This window comes from Silurus aristotelis, assembly GCF_946808225.1.
Source record: "Silurus aristotelis genome assembly, chromosome: 25".
Classification (NCBI taxonomy): Eukaryota; Metazoa; Chordata; class Actinopteri; order Siluriformes; family Siluridae; genus Silurus; species Silurus aristotelis.
Window position 1 is genome coordinate 55283 of NC_139598.1, and position 22626 is coordinate 77908.

The following is a 22626-nucleotide window of genomic DNA, read 5'->3' on the forward strand; positions in this document are numbered from 1 at the left end:
ATTTATTTATTTATTTGCCATCCCCAGGTCATATCTCAGACTGTAGGGTTTTTCCAGCTGTCCTTAAAAACAACTCAAAGTTATTATGATTTTTTACGAATGATAAATATAAGGTAAGTTTTTCTGTGCATTTTATTGAAGTTCAAACAGGAAGTTTATCATTTATACTTCACCTGTATAGCAGTTCTACAACATATAGAAACTATCTGACTAAACCTCAGATTTTTTATGAAAGCTACATACTACAGAAATTAAGAACATTAAGAACATCCTTATTTTAAAAAATAGCAACATGTGGCAGCATCCCTTATATAAAAGACAAACAAAATTGTAGGGAAAAAAACTTTAAACATTAAAATGGCTCATGACATGAAAGATATAACGATAAAGCGTTGAATTACCTGTATGTGCTTACTCAAATTTGACGGCGAATTTTTGAAAGCCAGCACTTTTTTACACCGATAATTTTGAACATCTCCCTTATATATGGCCATGGTGTTGGGGAATGTCTTTGTTTTTGTTTATTTTTACATCGGTGTCTCCTTCTGAATTCACATGAACCATTCCTCTTGTTGCTCTCTCATTGTTTGCTCTGCTTGCCTACATCTACATCTGATAGCCAGGAAATAATACACCAGTAAAAAAGCCACACAAAGAAGGGTCGATAGGCTGGTTTGAAAATTTAAGAAGTAGAAAGTACAGATATTTGTGTAAAAATGTAATGAGTGAAAGTAAAATGTTTTCTGAAAAATAACTAGTGGAGTAAAATACTGATACCAAAAAAATCTACTTAAGTACAGTATTTGTACTTCGTTACTTCCCACCTGTCAAAAGGTAATAGTGAAGTCAAAACTCTAAATCTGTCATATACGGTGCATGGACAGAATTTTTTCATACAAATAACACAATTTAAAACATAACCATTATTTACATATTTACATATTTACAGTTCCCAGGTGTTCCACAGGACTACCAGGTGAAGGTCCTGGTTTCTAAACCGTGTAAGAGACTGCCATCTTGTGACTGATGGAGAAACTGCACATATAATGAAAGCAGTTTTATTTGTCTTTCACTGAAATGATCCTGCAGTCACATTAAATAAAAATCCTAGAATATATATATATATATATATATATATATATATATATATATATATATATATATATATATATATATATACTTAACTTAATTGTGTATAGAATTGATATTCAGACAGAGTTTAAAGGAAATATGATTGTTATAAGATTTAAAAATATTTTATTCTTTCTGCATTAGCGTTTCAATAGATCTCGGAAGGCTACGTGCAGAAAATCCGCCTGCAGTTCTGCGTCCCACCGATAGGGGTTACCACACGTTAAATCCAGGCTGAATTACAAACCGCTTAGACTTGGACATGTAGTGTACCAAGTAGTGCGCTATGGCAGCTTTAGAAGGCATTTCTTTACACCCTATGTAGTGCAACCAGTCAGGGAGTTTGGGGTCGTTTGGGATTCAGCCCATATTTTTCGGCTGCCTGTGTTTAGCTGATCTGAATTGTGCTAATTCTGACATTTAACTCCGGAAACACAAATGTAAAAGCGCTAACAGTCTCCACGGGGCGAATATCAACCTCGGCGCTACTTTAGCTGTCAAACAGCGGTGAGTAAAATCAAAAACTCGCTCAATCTGATGCAATTCTCTGCTTCGGGACCAAAATAATCCAGTCCGACTCTGGTTTTGTCTTGAAGCGAGGTAGGAACAGCAACATGGCGCCGTGTAGCCTGTTAGCATCAGCCCCGAGGACGAAGCGCTGTGACGGCGTTATTCTGTACCTCTGTCTCATTACAACATCAGCTGGGTTTATCACATCTTCCTGAAAATCTGTTCTGTGCTCCATGTAATTTCTTAGTTTATAACAAGAAACACACCTTCTTTCCGCTGTTCCCCCTGTTGTATGTGTGTCTTTATTTATACTGCGGAAAAACAAAACCACTAAATCTCTTCTAACCCTAAGCCTCACGTGTGTTTTCACATTCCACCACTGGGTTTCACGTAACCGGAGGCGCGCGTAAGTGTGTGTGTGTGTCTGTCTGTTTGTTTTGTGTGTGTGTGTCTGTCTGTTTGTTTTGTGTGTGTGTGTGTGTGTGTGTGTGTGTGTGTCTGTCTGTTTGTTTGTCTGTTTGTTTGTCTGTTTGTTTTGTGTGTGTGTGTGTCTGTCCGTCTGCCCTGTCTCCCTGTGTGGTTATTTATGGTTCCATTTCGGTTCTAACAGATTAGATGTAACATGGGTAAACGGTGTGTGTCTGTAAAACCTGCAAAAAAATCAGCTCCAGTGTTTTACAGATTTTAAAGAGCATCGGTTTTGTGTGAAAATTTAAGTTTAGGGGAAAAAAATAACTTGTTCAGGTGTAAAAGTTTTACATTCCTGCTGTAAATTTCTCACTCGATCTCACAGTTTACTGAAATACTGTAATTTCTTATAATTGTCATTTGGACTTATTTATCAAACTGGATACAGACTGCTATATTTGCACAGTACCAGCGATCCTGAACGGTTTTCTGGGTTTGCCTGCATCCTGCACTCTTCTTCTGCTTGGATTTCTCTTCAGTGCTGCTGAGAGATGATCCACATGGACAGACTGAAGTTACACAAGATTACTGTGGTTAATTCCACTCAGAACATCTACAGCCTTCTTCATGGTTTCTATCTTGGAAAGCTCCAGCAGAACTAAAGTGAATAACTTCAGTACAAATTATTCAGTAATTGTTTAATTGAAAAGAGAAGTAATTCAGAAAGCACTGATGCTTAGACTCAAGTTCCAGTTATCCCAGATTCTGGTCTCAGGAGAAGCTGTTTCAGTTATACAAATGCTATACATGTTATGGAAATAGAAATTAAATCATTCTTAAAATTCACACAGAACTTTCATAAAAATCCAACCATTCTGTTTCAAGTGCTGTAAACTTTACACTTTCAACTTCAATATATATATATAAATATTATGTTTTTGTGTTAAAATGGATTATTAAAGTAGTATTATACATAAAACAACATAAAATCCATATTGCTGTGAATACATTTACTCAGTTACAGGTGACCGACGTTCATTATGTAAAAAAACGTATTCTAAAACTTAAAAGCAGAATATTTTTTACTTCGGTTTGACATTTAAAAAAATGTTCACACAACTTTATAAAAAAAAATATTTAAAAAAATAATAATAAATTTATTTTTGTTGTTATAATTTATGGTTAGAAATCGTTTAGTTTTGTAAAATGTTACAAAAAAATAGTTGTTTCTTTCGGTGTAACTGTGTGCTGCAGGTGCGAGTGAGCAGCCATGTCTCGGGTGGTGAAGAAGCGGCAGGCCGACCCCAAAGTGGTGCAGTACGTGTGGTCAGCCATCAAAGTGATTCGCAGCCAGAAACAAATCGCTAACATGGACCGAATCTCAAAGTTAGTCCTCTTTCTCTTCTTCCCCGCTGCAGGATAAAGACAGGGGAACTGACATGTTTGTTGTGTTGTAGGTATTTGAGCCGTGTGAATGGGATGCACCCCAAAGAGACCTCTAGACAGCTGGTATTAGCGGTGAAGGACGGCCTGGTGGTGGAGACACTCACTGTGGGATGTAAGGGCTCTAAAGCTGGAGTAGAGCAGGAGGGATACTGGCTACCTGGAGACGAAATGGTGAGATACACTAGCAACTCACCCGCAATTTAACTACAGCACATCTGCACAGTTATATAGTACAGCATGTTTATACTGTAAAACATCTGCACTGTACTACAGCACATCTGCACAGTTATATAGTACAGCATGTTTATACTGTAGAACATCTGCACAGTTATATAGTACAGCATGTTTATACTGTAAAACATCTGCACTGTACTACAGCACATCTGCACAGTTATATAGTACAGCATGTTTATACTGTAGAACATCTGCACAGTTATATAGTACAGCATGTTTATACTGTAAAACATCTGCACTGTACTACAGCACATCTGCACAGTTATATAGTACAGCATGTTTATACTGTAGAACATCTGCACAGTTATATAGAACAGCATGTTTATACTGTAAAACATCTGCACTGTACTACAGCACATCTGCACAGTTATATAGTACAGCATGTTTATACTGTAGAACATCTGCACAGTTATATAGTACAGCATGTTTATACTGTAAAACATCTGCACTGTACTACAGCACATCTGCACAGTTATATAGTACAGCATGTTTATACTGTAGAACATCTGCACAGTTATATAGTACAGCATGTTTATACTGTAAAACATCTGCACTGTACTACAGCACATCTGCACAGTTATATAGTACAGCATGTTTATACTGTAGAACATCTGCACAGTTATATAGTACAGCATGTTTATACTGTAAAACATCTGCACTGTACTACAGCACATCTGCACAGTTATATAGTACAGCATGTTTATACTGTAAAACATCTGCACTGTACTACAGCACATCTGCACAGTTATATAGTACAGCATGTTTATACTGTAGAACATCTGCACAGTTATATAGTACAGCATGTTTATACTGTAAAACATCTGCACTGTACTACAGCACATCTGCACAGTTATATAGTACAGCATGTTTATACTGTAGAACATCTGCACAGTTATATAGTACAGCATGTTTATACTGTAAAACATCTGCACTGTACTACAGCACATCTGCACAGTTATATAGTACAGCATGTTTATACTGTAAAACATCTGCACTGTACTACAGCACATCTGCACAGTTATATAGTACAGCATGTTTATACTGTAGAACATCTGCACAGTTATATAGTACAGCATGTTTATACTGTAAAACATCTGCACTGTACTACAGCACATCTGCACAGTTATATAGTACAGCATGTTTATACTGTAGAACATCTGCACAGTTATATAGTACAGCATGTTTATACTGTAAAACATCTGCACTGTACTACAGCACATCTGCACAGTTATATAGTACAGCATGTTTATACTGTAGAACATCTGCACAGTTATATAGTACAGCATGTTTATACTGTAAAACATCTGCACTGTACTACAGCACATCTGCACAGTTATATAGTACAGCATGTTTATACTGTAGAACATCTGCACAGTTATATAGTACAGCATGTTTATACTGTAAAACATCTGCACTGTACTACAGCACATCTGCACAGTTATATAGTACAGCATGTTTATACTGTAGAACATCTGCACAGTTATATAGTACAGCATGTTTATACTGTAAAACATCTGCACTGTACTACAGCACATCTGCACAGTTATATAGTACAGCATGTTTATACTGTAGAACATCTGCACAGTTATATAGTACAGCATGTTTATACTGTAAAACATCTGCACTGTACTACAGCACATCTGCACAGTTATATAGTACAGCATGTTTATACTGTAGAACATCTGCACAGTTATATAGTACAGCATGTTTATACTGTAAAACATCTGCACTGTACTACAGCACATTTGCACAGTTATATAGTACAGCATGTTTATACTGTAAAACATCTGCACAGTTATATAGTACAGCATGTTTATACTGTAAAACATCTGCACTGTACTACAGCACATCTGCACAGTTATATAGTACAGCATGTTTATACTGTAGAACATCTGCACAGTTATATAGTACAGCATGTTTATACTGTAAAACATCTGCACTGTACTACAGCACATCTGCACAGTTATATAGTACAGCATGTTTATACTGTAAAACATCTGCACTGTACTACAGCACATCTGCACAGTTATATAGTACAGCATGTTTATACTGTAAAACATCTGCACTGTACTACAGCACATCTGCACAGTTATATAGTACAGCATGTTTATACTGTAAAACATCTGCAATGTACTACAGCACATCTGCACAGTTATATAGTACAGCATGTTTATACTGTAGAATATCTGCACAGTTATATAGTACAGCATGTTTATACTGTAAAACATCTGCACTGTACTACAGCACATCTGCACAGTTATATAGTACAGCATGTTTATACTGTAAAACATCTGCACAGTTATATAGTACAGCATGTTTATACTGTAAAACATCTGCACTGTACTACAGCACATCTGCACAGTTATATAGTACAGCATGTTTATACTGTAAAACATCTGCACAGTTATATAGTACAGCATGTTTATACTGTAAAACATCTGCACTGTACTACAGCACATCTGCACAGTTATATAGTACAGCATGTTTATACTGTAAAACATCTGCACAGTTATATAGTACAGCATGTTTATACTGTAAAACATCTGCACTGTACTACAGCACATCTGCACAGTTATATAGTACAGCATGTTTATACTGTAGAACATCTGCACAGTTATATAGTACAGCATGTTTATACTGTAAAACATCTGCACTGTACTACAGCACATCTGCACAGTTATATAGTACAGCATGTTTATACTGTAGAACATCTGCACAGTTATATAGTACAGCATGTTTATACTGTAGAACATCTGCACTGTACTACAGCACATCTGCACAGTTATATAGTACAGCATGTTTATACTGTAGAACATCTGCACAGTTATATAGTACAGCATGTTTATACTGTAAAACATCTGCACTGTACTACAGCACATCTGCACAGTTATATAGTACAGCATGTTTATACTGTAGAACATCTGCACAGTTATATAGTACAGCATGTTTATACTGTAAAACATCTGCACTGTACTACAGCACATCTGCACAGTTATATAGTACAGCATGTTTATACTGTAGAACATCTGCACAGTTATATAGTACAGCATGTTTATACTGTAGAACATCTGCACTGTACTACAGCACATCTGCAGTAGAAATTTAGACACATGATCACTGGACATTTAACAGCAATCTTGTTAGTTTTTTCTTTTCTTTTCAATTTCTTATGTCAAGATATCTTAGGGTATTTCATATTTACTTGCTGTACTTTATCCTCATCTCCAGCCTCTCTGAGTTCAAAGACAGTAAAGTGTAACGGTGAGATTCCTCTCCAGAGTGAGAGAAAGAATTTACAGCATCTTCAGTCTGACTGCTAAAATAACCATCTGTTTATCTTAAATTTTTTATATTTTAAACTGGATTTACACACTCAGTCAGGCTCCGTGTGTGTGTGTGTGTGTGTGTGTGTGTGCGTGCGTGCGTGCGTGCGTGCGAGCGGGGGGGCAGAAGTAACATTTATCTGGCTATTTAGGATTTTAAACAATGTTTTCTGGATCACTTGCAATCACAGGAGCAGGAGTCTGAGGGGGAAAAGGTAGGACCTCAATTATTTCCAACATCTTCTACTCTACTAACTTTATCTTTCCTGTAGTAGCTTGTGTCCCTTGACCACAGGACCAGCTTTTACCTCAATTCAGTTGTTTAAAACAAATCAAAATTAATATTAATATTACTACTACTGATAATAATAATACAGTAGTATGTTTACATTAGTATTATTTGTTTTGTAGCACTAAAAGTTGCCATGAGAAATTAAAAGGAAAATAAAATGTTCTGATTATTTTACAGCTTTATTGAGTAGGAAAGCTGTCCCATGTCAGTCAGCTGTGTGTGTGTGTGTGTGTGTGTGTGTGTGTGTGTGTGTGTGTGTGTGTGTGTGTCAGTGAATGTTTAAAACTCATTCTCTCTCTTCTTACTCTTTGCCCTAAAAGCATTTTCACAGTCACACACACACACACATTTGTTTTGTTAACACATCTTTTTATAACACAACCACTCTACTTGAAGAGTACTGAACAGATTCTGGAGCATGAACACCGGTGTTGAGTTCAGCTTCCTCTCACCAGATTTCTCTGCATCATAAACATCCAGTTCAGCACACAAAGATGTTCTTCCTGCAAATAAAACATCATCAACTGAATCAAGCTTTACATTGCTGAGAACACAATAATGCACATTAATAAAAGAATCAGATAGGTGTGTGTGCGTGTGTGTGTGTGTGCGTGTGTGTGTGTGTGTGTGTGTGTGTGTGTGTGTGTTGGGGGGGTTGTATGTGAGAGACGCAGAATTTGAGCTTTTATTTGGTTTCATTTACAGTGAATCCGGAAAATATTCACAGCATGTCACTTTTCCCACATTTTATGTTAGAGCCTTATTCCAAAATGGATTAAATTTGTAAATAAAATCTCTGAAATCTTTGCAAATTTATTACAAATAAAAGTAACAAAAACATGTACATTAGTTTTTACAGCCTTTGCTCTGTTGAAGCTCCTTTCATTTCATCCATTCTTCTTTGCAGAACCTCTCAAGCTCCTTTAGTTTGGATGGGGCATGTCGTTGCACAGCCTTTTTCAGATCTCTCTATAGATGTTCAATCGGGTTCAAGTCTGTCACTCAAGGACATTCACAGAGTCCTGTAGCCACTCCTTTGTTATCTTGGCTGTGTGTTTAGGGTCCTGTCCTGTTGGAAGATGAACCGTCGCCCTAGTCTGAGGTCCAGAGCACTGTGGAGCAGGTATTCTTGAAGGACGTCTCTGTACATTGCTAAAAACATGATGCTGCCCCATAATGCTTCACTGTAGTGATGGAATTGGCTATGTGATGAGCAATGCCTAGTTTCTTCCAGACATTACGCCTGGCATTCAGGCCAAAGAGTTTTTGTTTCTCGTGGTCTGAGAGTACTTTATGTGCCATGTGGGGAAACTCCGGGCGGGCTGTCATGTGTCTTTTACTGAGGAGTGGCTTCGATCTGGCCACTCTACCATACAGGCCTGATTGGTGGAGTGCTGCAGAGATGGTTGTTGTTCTGGAAGGTTCTCCTTTCTCCACAGAGAAAGGCTGGCGCTTTAGAGTGACCATTGGGTTCTTGGTCACCTCCATGACTAAGGAACTTCTTCCCCGATCGCTCAGTTTGGCCGGGCGACCTGCTCTAGGATGAGTCCTGGTAGTTCCAAACTTCTTCCATTTACGGATGATTGCAGCCACTGTGCTCATTGGGACCTTCAATGCTGCAGAAATGTTTCTGTCCACTTCCCCAGATCTGTGCCTCTATACAATCCTGTCTCTGAGGTCTACAGACAATTCCTTTGACTTAATGGCTTGGTTTGAGCTCTGACATGCACTGTAACTGTTGGACCTTCTATAGACAGGTGTGTGTCTTTCCATATTATCTCCAATCAACTGAATCTGAACTGAAAGTTGTAGAAACATCTCAAGGATGGTAAAAGGAAACAGGATGCACATGAGCTCAATTTTGAGTGTCATGGCAAAGGCTCTAAATACTTATGTACTGTACATGTGATTTTGATTTAAAAAAAAATTTCTTCTAATAAATTCAAACAAACTTCTTTCATGTTGTCATTATGGGGTTTTGTTTGTAGAATTTTGAGGAAATTAATGAACGTAATCTATTTTCAAATAAAGCTTTAACATAACAGAATGTGGAAAATGTGAAGCTCTGTGTTCTTTTTCTAACTTCGCTCTGTGTTTTACTATGGGAATCGCTTTGGGCCTGACCAACTACGGAAGCTCCTATGACAACATGTCTGTCTTGACAGACAGGTCGACCTGAGATCAGGCTCCGCCCCACCTTTATTACTCAGGTTGACCCCTTACAATATCATTTACGCTTTTTTCCCGTGAGGGACTACATCAAGCTCTCTCAGCACATCCAGTTCTCGGCTGGTTTTTGCTGAACCGTCATTGGATTCCGAACGTGAGACCAGTCATACAGGATCATGCTAAGCGACTTCGCGAAACTCGGTATAGTGTCTGCGTCGAGGCGCGCTATTCCTTTTTCCGACCTGCCGGGTATTAATTACACAGTAGGGACTTGGTAGCGTCAAGCTAACTAAAGGCTTTACGCGCCAAGGCGAAGCCTTCGAAGGGCTAACTGTCCTGCGAATATCGATAGACTAACGTGTTGTGATGAGTCTCGATTTTCTCTATACTCAGCCATGTCAACGGTCATCCCCCGCCAAGGGGAATGAGTCGAAGATCAGGGAGGTGGCACCCCGCCCATGTGCGGGATCGTCATGTGGAGCAACCATCTTAGGCAGGGACCCTCACCTGATGTGCATCGCGTGCATGGGCTCGAAGCACGCTCAAATGTCGATTGCAGACCCGCAAGCATGCTAATGCCCGTCAATGCTGGTAAAAATTTTAGAGAGACGGCTGAGAGTGGCGGTGGCTAACCAACAAGACCCATGTCTGTCCGGTGCTGCCACAAAGTCTATGGTTGTTGCAAATCGGCTGTGAGCTACCACGAGCTGGGCGGACTTGATGGAGACCGAATCGCCGGTCATGCCACCTCTGTTCGATAACGAGGACGCAGAGGGCGATGCTAACTCTGACCTCCTCGACTTGGATATAGAGGATGAGGACGACAGTGGTCCCTTCCCGGCCTAAGAGTCGAGACACAGGCAACTCGGCCACGCAGGCGGACTGTAACCTGCACGTGGTATGCAAGCAAACCACGGCTAAGCTAGGCCTAGCTTGGCCTGCGGCCCAGGATGCAGAGGGAGCTGAAAGGGACCTTTATGGCGCGAAAAGGCTGCCGCCTGCTCAACCCGCAGCTAGATAACTCCTGCCCGCCATGCTGGCTTGCATGAAGATGTGTCGCTATTGGTCTAGCCCATTCAAAAGCAAGCTTCCCACGAAAGGGTGCTCTAAGCTGGAGATTTAAGGGATAGGAGAGCTGGGGTTGGCCCATAGAGTCTTTGGTGGCCTACCACCTCAATCAGAATCGGGGCTCTATTTCTGCCTCCTCTCAAATTTCACTTCCAGGCAAAAGGAAAAGAGTGACGGTGTCCATCCATCAGAGGCTGTACAAATACGCGGCGCAGTTAGTGTGCTCGCTGAATGCTGTGACTTTACTGTCCACGTACCAGGCAGAGATTTCAGAGGAGATGGGGCAGCAGCTTCGACATGGAAGTATCTAACCCGGCACTTTGGGATGAGATTTGTGTGGTGAATGACCCAATTCTGCGCTCTTCACGAGGCATAGTTCAGATCTGCGGCTTGGCTGTGTCCGGTAAGAGAGCGTTGTGGCTGAACCTGTCATGGATGTTGCCTACGACCCCGCTAAATGTCTGTTTGGTCCAGCTCTTGAGAAAATGAGAGAAACCAGCACTCTCAGGAAACAGGAGGACGAAGCTTTCAACCTCTGTTTACCTCGCAAGCTGACACAAAAACCGCCCTCTCAGCCAACGCAACTGGGATTTGCTGCAGTCACAGCTGCGAGAGGAAGACCGGTGAGTGCGAGGAGTGTAAGACCGGCTCTCAGCAGGTAGCATGTTGGCCAGCATTCGAGATCGGACGGTTTAGGACCATGGGGGAAGCATTCGTTGCGGCCATGGTGGCTAGAAACCGTCTGCCCCACCCCGAGGAGCAAAAGAAGAAGCATGCTACCTTATATCCTCCTTTCTCTGCCTGCAAAGAGAAGGATAAGGGAACACAGCCTGGTGATGAGCTCCATAAGGGCTTTCTCCTTAAGTTCTCCTCGGGTTCAAGGAATGAGGAAAACTGTTCAGTGTCACTAAGCATTTACAAAATATGTTTAGACGCACGCCGGTTTAGACGTCTGCGCAATAAAGATTGCAGCATCGCATCCAAGCCGGGGGCTGAGGGCGATGTGCAAGCCGAGTTAAAAAACTTGTCACTGGGCTTGTCACTGGTTCTGATAGCTCCAAGCTGGGCATCCAGACACTGGGTTGCCGAGATAGTTTAGCTGCTGTCAGTCCCGCTGCTGTCCGGCCCCTTCACGGAGGGACCTCCTGTCCCGGGCGGGGGGATTTATCATCCACACCCAGAAAGGATAGCTCTCTGGGCCTGGCCCGTAAAAGGTTGGAACTTGAGTGTGGCAGGTTCACCCCCATCGGTTATACACACTATTCAGTGTGCCAGAGCCTCATCTACGCGCACACTTTATAACAATAAATAGTGAGTTTTTGAAGAGTGGTGTGACCATAGTCACATTGTCTCTTTCCAGTGTTTTGTGAGAGACATATGTTTTCTGCTGGATAAAGGGAAAGCTTTTTCTACTTTGAAAGTATATCTGGCAGCTATTTCTGCGTGTCATGTCGGGTTTGGTAACGAACCTGCAAGTAGGCGTTTTTCGTTTTTTTTTTTTAGGCGAAGTCGTTTTATGAAAGGAGCATGCCGTAAGAGGCCAGTGTCTATCAGTCTGTCAGTCCATCCTGTTTGCCCCAGGGCTCACGAAAGTTTCCTTTTGCCCTAACCCGGTGTTTGTACTAATAGTGATGGATTCTTCTTATAGATGTCCCATTGCAGTACTTTCGGATTTTCACCCTCCTCCATTCTCTTCTGGGAGGAGGAGAGGTTGAATTCCTTATGCCCAGTGCGGGCTCTCCATTCGTATGTCAAGAGAACGGCAAGCTTCAGGAAGAATGACCAGCTGTTTGTGTCTTGGGCTGCTCCTTACAAGGGGAAGCCGTTGTCAAGACAGCGGCTGTCTCACTGGATTGTTGAGGCTATATCTCTAGCATATGAATGCCGAGGTTCTCAGGCACCTGAGGGTCTGAGGGCCCACTGTACTAGGGGGATGGCGACATAATGGACCCTACTTAAGGTAGTTTCTGTTCAGGAAATTTGTGCGGCAGCCGGTTGGCAGTTTATTTTGGTAGGCTGAATGTGTCTGTCATCCTTAGCACATGCAGTGCTAGGAGCCAGACGGCCAGAGCCCATGTCATTGGGTATAGCGAGATCACGTGCAATCCGGGAGTGGTCTAGATCTCCCATAGTAAAACACAGAGCGAAGTTAGAAAAAAAATGATGGGTTACTTAATGTAATCCCAGGTTCTTTGAAAAGAGTGAGGTGTTTTACCAGCACTTTCCTCCTTGCACAGGAATGGAAAGAAATCTCGCTGCAATGATATTGTAAGGGGTAGACCTGAGTAATAAAGGTGGGGCAGAGCCTGATCTCAGGTCGACCTGTCTGTCAAGACAGACGTGGTGTCATAGGAGTTTTTGTAGTTGGTCATGCCCAAAGCGATTCGCATAGTGAAACACCTATCTATTAGTCATACACACGCTAGAACATTACTGTGTGTGTGTGTGTGTGTGTGTGTGTGTGTGTGTGTGTGCACGTGCTGTGGTTAATAAACAGGCAGCTAGGTGTGTGTGACGTGGTGAATTGTGATGCAGCTCATCTTCTTCTTCCAGCTCTCAGTGTGCTGTAATCGAGTCTGCACCGAGCCACAGGCCACATTACAGGCGAGGGGGCGTGGCCAGGGCGGAGGGTTCACGCCCATCACTGTGCTGTGTGTATGTGTGTGTGTGTGTTGCAGGACTGGGAGGCAGAGAGTCACGACTGGTACTGTTTTGAGTGTCACCTTCCAGGAGACGTATTGGAGTGCGACAGCTGCTTCCGCGTCTATCACCTCCGCTGTCTCACTGACGAGCTTCGGCCCAGAGACACCACCTCTCACTGGCAGTGCACTGTCTGCCGGGTACGCACATGCATGCATGCGCACACACGCACACATACCTATACACACATACATGCACACATACACACGTGCACATGCACACACATACAATTTCTTTTTTATTTTTTTTTTTGCTAAACATGACAAAAATTCTGTGTTTTTGTATTTGTGCTTTTCACAGGGCAGTAAAAGAAGAAACTTTACTAAACAGGAAATGGTCATATATCTGAGGTTCATACTTGCACGTATGAAAGAACGGGTATGTTTATACTTCTGTATCTGTAAAATCATTTCTTCTCCTTTTCTTAGGTTTTATACATTATCCAGTGTGCAGCTCTCACTCACTCGCTGCTGCATTTCTGTCATTTAGGCCATTGACCTGCACAAGAGAGGCAAAGAGACCAAGCAGGCCATGTACCGGAGGCTGATCCACACGGCCCTGGATGTAGATAACATTCAGGAGGTGAGTCATGAGGCAGTGCTCAGATTCAGAAAAGTGCTTGTACAAAATCTGGATAAAATGTATTAAATATAATTTGTCAAAGACTGCGGTAATTCTTGCTGTAAACTCTTAATTTTCTTTATCTAGTTTGGTCTGTGTAGAAGATATTTACAGCTATCTTGAAACATTTAGAAATCAGAAGATATTGAGAGCTTATAAATCTTGTCTTCTCCTTCTCATTTCACCTGCAGAACATTTCTGAGGGCAAGTACAAGAACTTTGAGGAGTTTAAAGCAGATGCTCAGTTGATTGTCCACAACACTGCGATTCTGCATGGAGGTCAGATTGATGAAGCTGGAAGTCGTGACGTATCTAATGATATATGTGTTGATCTCTGACTCGTGCTTTTTTCCTCTGCAGCACGCAATGAGCAAACTGAAATTGCCAGACTTCTCTACAATGACACGTGCCATGAGGTCAGAGCTGACAATGACCCAATAAAGTAACTATAAAGTTTTTGAGTGAGAATGTTGAACTTCAAACCTTTTTTCCCCCTAGTTGAATGAGTTGATGTTGTGCAGAAACTGTTTCCATCTATCCAACGCTCGGCCTGAAAACTGGTTCTGTTATCCCTGTGTAAGTACTACTCATATCTACTGTCCAAACTTACTGTTACATGGTCCTAACCTGTGTTTGTGTGTTTGTTCAGGTTCCAAGCCATGAGCTGGTATGGGCTAGAATGAAGGGTTTTGGTTACTGGCCTGCAAAAGTCATGCAGCGAGAAGGGAACCAGGTTGATGTTCGCTTTTTTGGTCACCAACACCAGAGGTGAGAATTGAACACAGAAAAATGTGAACAGCAGAACAAATCAGAAAATTGACGGCTTCACAGCAACGGCTGAAACTATAGGGATTTAAACTGTGACTTGTATGTGGTGATGACTGACTAATCTAGCTTGTGTGTACGTGTGTTCTCTTCAGAGCCTGGATCCCTTCAGACAACATTCAGGAGATTTCGGTAAACGTGCAACAGCTGCAGGTGAAGCGCAGTAGTGGCTGGAAAAAGGCGTGTGAGGAACTGGAGCTCCATCAGCGCTTCCTCCGTGAGGGACGAACATGGAAGGGACGCACTGACGAGCGACAGGACGAGGCAGAGTCCAGCATCTCCTCCACCAGCAACGAGCAGGCAATTGCAGAACACAGACTACTGCTGTGATACACACATACACACTCTCACACACACACAAACACACACATACACACACACATACACACACACACACTCACTCACACACATATACACACTCACGCACACACACACTTACACACATACACACACACACACACACACACACACAAACACACAAATACATACTCATACACACTCACAAACACTCACACACGCACAATCACTCACACAAACACACTCTCACACACACACACACACTCACACAAACACACGCGCACACACACAGAAACACACACAGTAATGCACAGAACCCAGTGTTTTTCCTCTCAGTCATCAATGCTTTTTTATCTGTTATGTTTTAGTCAAAGAGTAATCTGGAGCCAAAAGCAAAAAAGAGTCGCCGTTCACAACCACCAGAACCCAAAGAGGAGGTATGTTTCCATTCACTAGAAGTTTATTTGTCGTGTGTGTGTGTGTGTGTGTGTGTGTGTGTGTGTGTGTGTGTGGAAAACTCCTCTTTTCATTATTCTTGTGTTTTAGCAGGAGCCTGAGCCTGAGGTGGAGGCAGTGAGTTCAAGTCAGGAGATTCCCACCGCGGCTCCTCACCAGCCTGAGCGTATGTCTGTCTCAACACAAACCAAAAAGTCTTCATCATCATCCTCGTCTCCTGTTCCCCGCATGCTGCATCGTGCCACACAGACACTTAATGAGGGCAGCTGTCAAAACATGTGCCATGACAAGTACACCAAGATCTTCAGTGAAGTCAAGGAGATGATGAAGGCAGAAAACAAACGTGAGACAGAGCGAGTGCTGAAGGAGGCACTGGACAAGGTGAAATTCAGCACTTATTCACCACAGGATCATTCTGATGGAATTTTATTTAGCGAGTTTGTGTTTTATATATCTGTGGAAAAGTTGTAATGCTGGTGAGGAAAAGATTAAACTGCTTTTACATGATTTGTTTTTTTAATGCATTCACTTTAGAATAAGTGCAATGACAGATGTGAGCAGGAAAGTGTTGCTGATGATGCTGCACAATAGGATTCATGGGTTCTGGTGGTGGTTCTGCAGTTTGTAGTAAATGTGTGTCTGTGCAGCTGAGGGTGGAGATGGAGGAGGAGAAGAGGCAGGCGGTGAGTAAAGCGGTGGCGAACACGCAGGTGGAGATGGAGCGCAAATGTAAGCAGGTAAAGGAGAAATGTAAAGAGGAGCTGATGGAGGAGATGAAGAAGATGGTAAATCAACACAAGCAGCTTGTCTCTCAGACCAAGAAGAAGCAGTGGGTCAGTCCAAAAACAAACTTTACACTTCATGGTCTTTCAGGCATGATGAGCTCACACACACACAAACACACACTTAAAAACACAATTACACACACACACACACACAAACACTTACAAACACAATTACACACACACACACTTAAACTTAAACACACACTGACACACACGCACATATATATATATATACACACACACATATACACACAATTTAGGAACACAGTGTTATTTATCTTGGTGAATTATTTTCTTTTTACTTTAAAAAATAGCATTTAAATCATGTGGAGTTACAGATTACTCTCCAGGTTTAAAGTTTCTGTATTAACGTTTACACTAAATAAATAAATATTTTCTAAAATACTTTTATTTCCTGCTAAAAGGCATCATATAAAGAAATATTAGACGTTAAAAACATAAGAATGTGCTGTAATTCATCCTTTACCTGATTTGGATACAAATTATTTCACAATAATGCTGAATGTTTTTCATTTATTTATTTTTGGACCATCTGTAAACAAGTTTATTTAAAATGATCTTCACGTGAGACTAATGGAGTTTTATGAGCCTCACTAATGTCATTGTGTGTGTGTGTGTGTGTGTGTGTGTGTGTGTGTGTGTGTGTGTGTGTGTGTGTGTGTGTGTGTGTGTGTGTGTGTATGTGTGTGTGTGTGTATGTGTGTGTGTGTATGTGTGTGTGTATGTGTGTGTGTATGTGTGTGTGTATGTGTGTGTGTATGTGTGTGTGTGTGTGTGTGTGTGTGTGTGTGTGTGTGTGTGTGTGTAAAACAGTGCTATAACTGTGAGGAGGAAGCGATGTACCACTGCTGCTGGAACACGTCGTACTGTTCCATCAAGTGCCAGCAGGAACACTGGCACGCCGATCACAAACGCACCTGTCGCAGGAAGAGATGAGCAGCAGCCAATCACAACAGACCATTTTAGCTCCACCCACCTACGTCACGCCGATGGATGATTTCCATCACCCCACGTTTTAAACACTTTCCTCAAAATAGACATTTTTCCTCAGTAAAGCTGAGGCACAACATGGCGAGGAACCGATTTTACCTTTTATTTGATTTGATTATATTTTATGTAAATCTTTCATTTGCTGTAAAATGAAAAGAGCCTTGCTTGCCTACAAACTAACTAAAATGTGAAGTAATAACCTTTTTAAACATGTGGTTCTGAATCACTTTCTGTGTAGATATTTGACTTTTCTATTCACTCCTTTGTTGATGGATGTCGGTGTTTTATTGAGTTTTTTTCGGGATTTTATTGGTTGTGAAGTGTTGTGTTTTGGGAACAGGGTTGAAGATGGCAAAAAATACAATCTTCCATTGATGAATATGCACATTTTACATTTTATTTTACATTTTATTTCACATTTTAATATAGAAAAATAACCTTTAATGAGACCAGATTATTTATGTGCTCTAAAGCATGAATCTCCACAGTTCACAAATTCTTGTGTAAAACACATCATGATCTTCATGTTTCCATGTTTCACACGTCTCTGCATTCTGCTGCTCCTGCGTGAGTTACAGATGGAAATGAAATAAATTCCACGTTTTTCTACGAGTTTGTTCGAGAAGGTTCTGAGCTGTACAGAAATCAGCGTAAATTCTACATTCAACAGTGCACTCCGATTCCGTTGTGTTTGAGAAAAGGTTATTTTAATGCTGAGTTTCAGAAGCTGATGTGGTTTTAGCTGAATGATGAAGGAAACCTGAGATCAGTTTTCACCAGCTTTATTTTTAACTCATTTTTAATGCATTTAAGAATCTTCTGCTCATCTCTGTTGCACTACGTGTATATAAACATCTGACGCTAAACGTGATTCTAAGATTTGCACGTCAGAAGCGTTATGTACATTTCATGAATGCATTAACTGTATTTGATTTTGTCAAAAACTTAAAGAATTATTTGTAATTCTGAGAAAATCTCATTCCAGTGCGCATGAAAACTTGCTTGTGTTTATTCTCTGCTTCTCGTTTCTCTCACTGCTGGATTTAATGCAGTGAATTGATCAATTTTCTCTTTTTTTTTAATTTTTTTTTTTATTTGTATTTTTTTTTTTTTTTTTTTTAAGGAAACGACTTTGTTTTGTATTTGCGGATTATTTTGTATTGCGGGCAAAAAACAACGAGTTCCGAAAGTGTGACCGAGTCCGAGCCTGGTGTTTCCTTTCAGATATGCGTTTGGAGTCATGTGGTGTAAAAGTCCTGCCACTTTGTGGGTGTGTCTGTATAAAATGGCTCTGCCCCACCCTGCATTACACTCTGTAACAGTAATTCTGTATGATAAACAATAAACATATCAAACCTTTAATTGTGTATTTGACAATCTTTCTGTACCTCAGGGGGTGTAGTTACTTCTGATCAAACTAAACAACCATACTTGTACCAATTAAAGCACTTTATTGCACCATAATCTTCTGAAGTTTGGCCAAAGCAGGCGTCTATAAAAGTGTCATTTAATACTTTTATTTATGTGTACAAAACAATTCGAATCACACCTGCACCATACAAAAATCTTTTTTTGTCTTTTTGTGGGTTTTTTTAGGTAAACAACAATATGTACACACACCATGCAGATTTGCTCACATCAACCCACATTTCAACAAAGGAGGAACGTTAATGTGACAGGAGGAACCGTAATGTGCACATTTACTTTTTTCACTTTCTGAAATGTAAGACTTCATTCCTTCTTAAAAAAAAAAGATTAAACTTTCACTCAGTGATGAAGTGTAAACATTTCCCACACAGTACAAATTATAATTATGCTTATTAAAAAATAAAGGAATGATAATGTGATTAGAGACAAAAAGATATAAATGTTTTTATCAGCTGTTGTGAAAAGACTCATAAGCTTTAAAAGTTCCACACTGAGGCTGAAGTTTCAGTATATTCCTGGTATTTTGTTTCTCATATTTCAGTTATTAATTCTCTTCACAGTTCCTCGTCTGAGTCGATGCATGAATCTGACATCACACAGAGCAGCCAGTCCTCAGGCTTTGGTGTGTGTGTGTGTGTGTGTGTGTGTGTGTGTGTGTGTGTGTGTGTGTGTGTGTGTGTGTGTGCGTGCGTGCGTGCGTGTGTGTGAAGAACTCGACATGGCCCTAAAACTCTTCTGTACAAATCTGTTAATAAATAAATAAATGAAGTTACAAAAATAAAAAAAAATAAATTGCAACTTAAACACAAACGAGGCATTGAAACACAATCAGAACACAAGGTTATGCTGAATGTGCGTGTGTGTGTGTGTGTGTGTGTGTGTGTGTGTGTGTGTAAAATAACTTAAAACTTTTGTCTACAACAGATGCCATGCAAATGAGAAGTACTGCATCAGATTCATTGGTGTTTCTTAGATTGTATTTTAATAAATATTTTATATTTATTTATAGATCTATATATATTATTTATATTTGTACATTTTCTTGATGTTACTCAAGATTATACAAAGCTTTATTTATATTAGCAATGTTAATGAGGAAAACATTTTCCCATGTCTCCTCGCTTTTAAAATGAACAAAATAAATACGAACTATTTACTGTACATTAATTACACAGTTAATTTGGCTTTTTTACACCCAAATTAAACAACTGAATCTCTGCTGTGGGACATTTAAAAAGTTAAACTTAAAATGAACTAAAACTGTTGGAGGAAAAGCTGCACATACATACAAAGACTGGTGTTGTACCTCTTCTTAACTTTGTGTGTTTGTGTGTGTTTGTGTGTGTTTGTGTGTGTGTGTGTTGTGTGTGTGCGTGTGGTGTGCGTGTTGTGTGTTGTGTGTATGTGTGTGTTGTGTGAGTGTGTGTGTGTGTGTGTGTGTGTGTGGGTGGGTGGGTGGGTGTGTGTGTGTGTGTGTGTGGGTGGGTGGGTGTGTGTGGGAGTGTGTGTGTGTGTGTGTGTGTGTGTGTGTGTGTGTGTGTGTGTGTGTGTGGGTGTGTATAAATACATATTCCAAACTCACAGTCAACATAAAATCTCCATTCTCATAAAAGGTAAAAATGTCGTGACTCAATTTGGACCAAAAAAAAACAAAGCGAATTTCCAGCCGAGCAAAAGCACCTCCAGATCTCCTCCACTCCGAACCAATCATCTGTCCTGCATCCATCCTGTACCTGTCCTCCACTTTTCTCCATTTTGCTGCATCTCCTTTAGGGCTCCTGTGTCTCTCATTGATCTTTATTGTCAATTTATTGTCATTATTTATTTTGTGCTGAAGCTCCGCCCACTTAGTAGCAGACACACAGCAATACACTCAGACACACAGCTACATGTTGTAGGCCACATAAATGGGGTCAAGCTGATCGGCCAGAAAGCCATCACGCAGGTGCATCCTCTGTTTTTCTCCACGAGAGTTGATGGGAATGACGCCGATGTCCACCACCACGACCACGCCCACAATCAGGTAATGTTCCTCCAACACCGCATTCGTCACCAATGGCACCAAATCCAACGCCTCCTGCTCTGAGCCCTCCAACTCCACCACCACCACCAACAAGTTGGTCCATGGGAACACAGCACTGCAACGCACACACACACAACTGACATGTTAAGCATAATAAGTGCATTTCTGAATGTTTAATAATCAGCAACATGTTTAATTTACCCACAATCATCTGGATGTTTGATATATCCGTGTGATATAAGTGTGTTTGTGTGGTTGTACCATTCCATAATGCTTTTGTGAGCGCGGATGACAGAGGTTTCGATGTCGATGGGATGATACCTCATCCCTCTGAGCTCCATTGCCTCATCCAAAGCTCCAACCACATACAGGGCATCGTGTCTCTCTGTAAACACAAAAAACCTTCACTACATACCTTACAATTACACACACCATACAGCAACACTCTGGGTGTGTGTGTGTGTGTGTGTGTGTGTGTGTGTGTGTGTGTGTGTGTGTGTGTGTGTGTGTGTGTGTGTGTAAGGTGACCTCCACTGGCGTCAGTGAGCTCAGTGCGTCTCAGGAACCCCAGGTATCCAGTTCTTGCCCACACGGTCTGCGTGTCTCCAAAGCTCAGGCGTGAGTTGAAGTGGTCAGATTGCAGAGTCTCATCTCCGTACACAGTGAAGTAACCGCTCCCGTTGTGAATGCTGTGCACCCAAATCTGCAGCCGAGAGGAACCATAAAGAACCATTAGGAACCATGCCAGCATTATATACATTCTTGTAAATGTGAATTATATAATGTAGTATAGTAGTAGATATATAATAGTAACAAACCTCTCCAAGATGAGAATCTCCTAATGGACCCTTTGTTTCAGGATTAGCAATTATGATGCGTACTCCAGGTAAAATCTGCAGATTTCAAGTAAAGTGTGTTTCAGTGGTGATGCGTCTACACTGAGATCAAACACACCTGTGTGTAACATTTACCTTTCCAGACTCCATGAGCGGCAGACTGTGTGGAGAACCTCGTTCAACCAGACGCACTCTGAGATAAAAACATTATCCAACTGTTAATGTTTTCACACACACACACACACACACACACACACACACACCCACACACACACACACACACACACACACACACACACACTGCATAGACAAAGAAGGAACAATTTATGCAGCTTTTAGCTTTTAACCACACAAAGAGTGAATGTCAATGTCAGTAAAAACACAAACAAACACACACACACACACACACACACACACACACACACACACACCTGTCATGTCTGAGTGCTCTCATGTCTACATACACAGTTGTTGGGTCCGGTCCAGAAGTGCCCTAAAAACACACACACACACACACACACACACACACACACACACACACACACACACACAGAGGAAGTAAGCACTCAGTCAGACCTCTTTAATGGTGAGTGACTGCAGTAGGTTAGTAAAAAAAAAAGCATTAAGTGTTTAATGAAAAATAAAAAATACATAAAAATATATACTACTTTGGTTAAAATATGAACCTGATTAAAGATATGAAATCTTCACACCCACACCCACACACACACACACACACACACACACCACACACACACACACACACACACACACACACACACACACACATTTACACACCCAGATTCTTACACAACAGACTTTAGCGTGACATAATCCACTTCTTCAATGAGACACTTGCTGCATTGAGGCCTGGTGAAGTTTAGAAGTTGCATTTAGTTTCTTTAGTGTAAATTGTAATAAAAAGTTTGTTATGGTCATCACCGAATTTAATCCCAATAACGACTAACATGCTGTTTGTTGACAATATAATTTTAAATTGATAAAATCAATTCAAAAACAAAACAAAGATCATTAGTGATCATTAGTAAATTAGTCCATGAAG

The 22626-nt window shown here is 40.8% G+C and overlaps 2 protein-coding genes and 1 long non-coding RNA gene across 13 annotated transcripts in view; 1 reads left to right on the forward strand and 2 right to left on the reverse strand.

Moving 5' to 3' along the window:
- The first annotated feature begins 1344 nt into the window (after positions 1–1344).
- Positions 1345–18638, forward strand: zmynd11 (zinc finger, MYND-type containing 11). 11 transcript variants are annotated; one of them, XM_083529156.1, is made up of 17 exons: positions 1351–1638; positions 2516–2712; positions 3304–3435; positions 3507–3666; positions 7244–7267; positions 13135–13421; positions 13582–13659; positions 13771–13863; positions 14094–14181; positions 14263–14318; positions 14401–14478; positions 14552–14670; positions 14823–15027; positions 15393–15461; positions 15574–15861; positions 16128–16313; positions 17100–18638. In XM_083529156.1, the coding sequence occupies exons 6-17, from the start codon at positions 13239–13241 to the stop codon at positions 17220–17222; spliced, it is 1566 nt and encodes a 521-aa protein (XP_083385282.1). In that variant the 5' UTR covers positions 1351–1638; positions 2516–2712; positions 3304–3435; positions 3507–3666; positions 7244–7267; positions 13135–13238; the 3' UTR covers positions 17223–18638. The 11 variants fall into 11 exon arrangements, with proteins under 11 accessions (XP_083385290.1, XP_083385282.1, XP_083385281.1 ...); XM_083529155.1 differs by having other exon boundaries at positions 2589–2712; XM_083529160.1 differs by having other exon boundaries at positions 2589–2712; positions 13260–13421.
- Positions 16568–17092, reverse strand: LOC310719445. The gene is made up of 2 exons (XR_014531484.1): positions 16858–17092; positions 16568–16784 (listed from the first exon to the last, which is right to left on the reverse strand). It is a non-coding gene; the product is annotated as an uncharacterized lncRNA (long non-coding RNA).
- Positions 18639–20153: 1515 nt separating the features above from the next.
- The window catches only part of dip2ca (disco-interacting protein 2 homolog Ca), a 50666-nt gene continuing 48193 nt past the window's right edge, over positions 20154–22626 (reverse strand). Inside the window, exons 22-28 of the mRNA XM_083530442.1 lie at positions 22250–22268; positions 21995–22056; positions 21699–21756; positions 21546–21620; positions 21256–21430; positions 20989–21112; positions 20154–20842 (exon numbers count right to left, since the gene is read on the reverse strand). Coding sequence (XP_083386568.1) covers positions 20590–20842; positions 20989–21112; positions 21256–21430; positions 21546–21620; positions 21699–21756; positions 21995–22056; positions 22250–22268 — 766 coding nt within the window. The 3' untranslated portion in view covers positions 20154–20589. The remainder of the gene's footprint in view (positions 20843–20988; positions 21113–21255; positions 21431–21545; positions 21621–21698; positions 21757–21994; positions 22057–22249; positions 22269–22626) is intronic.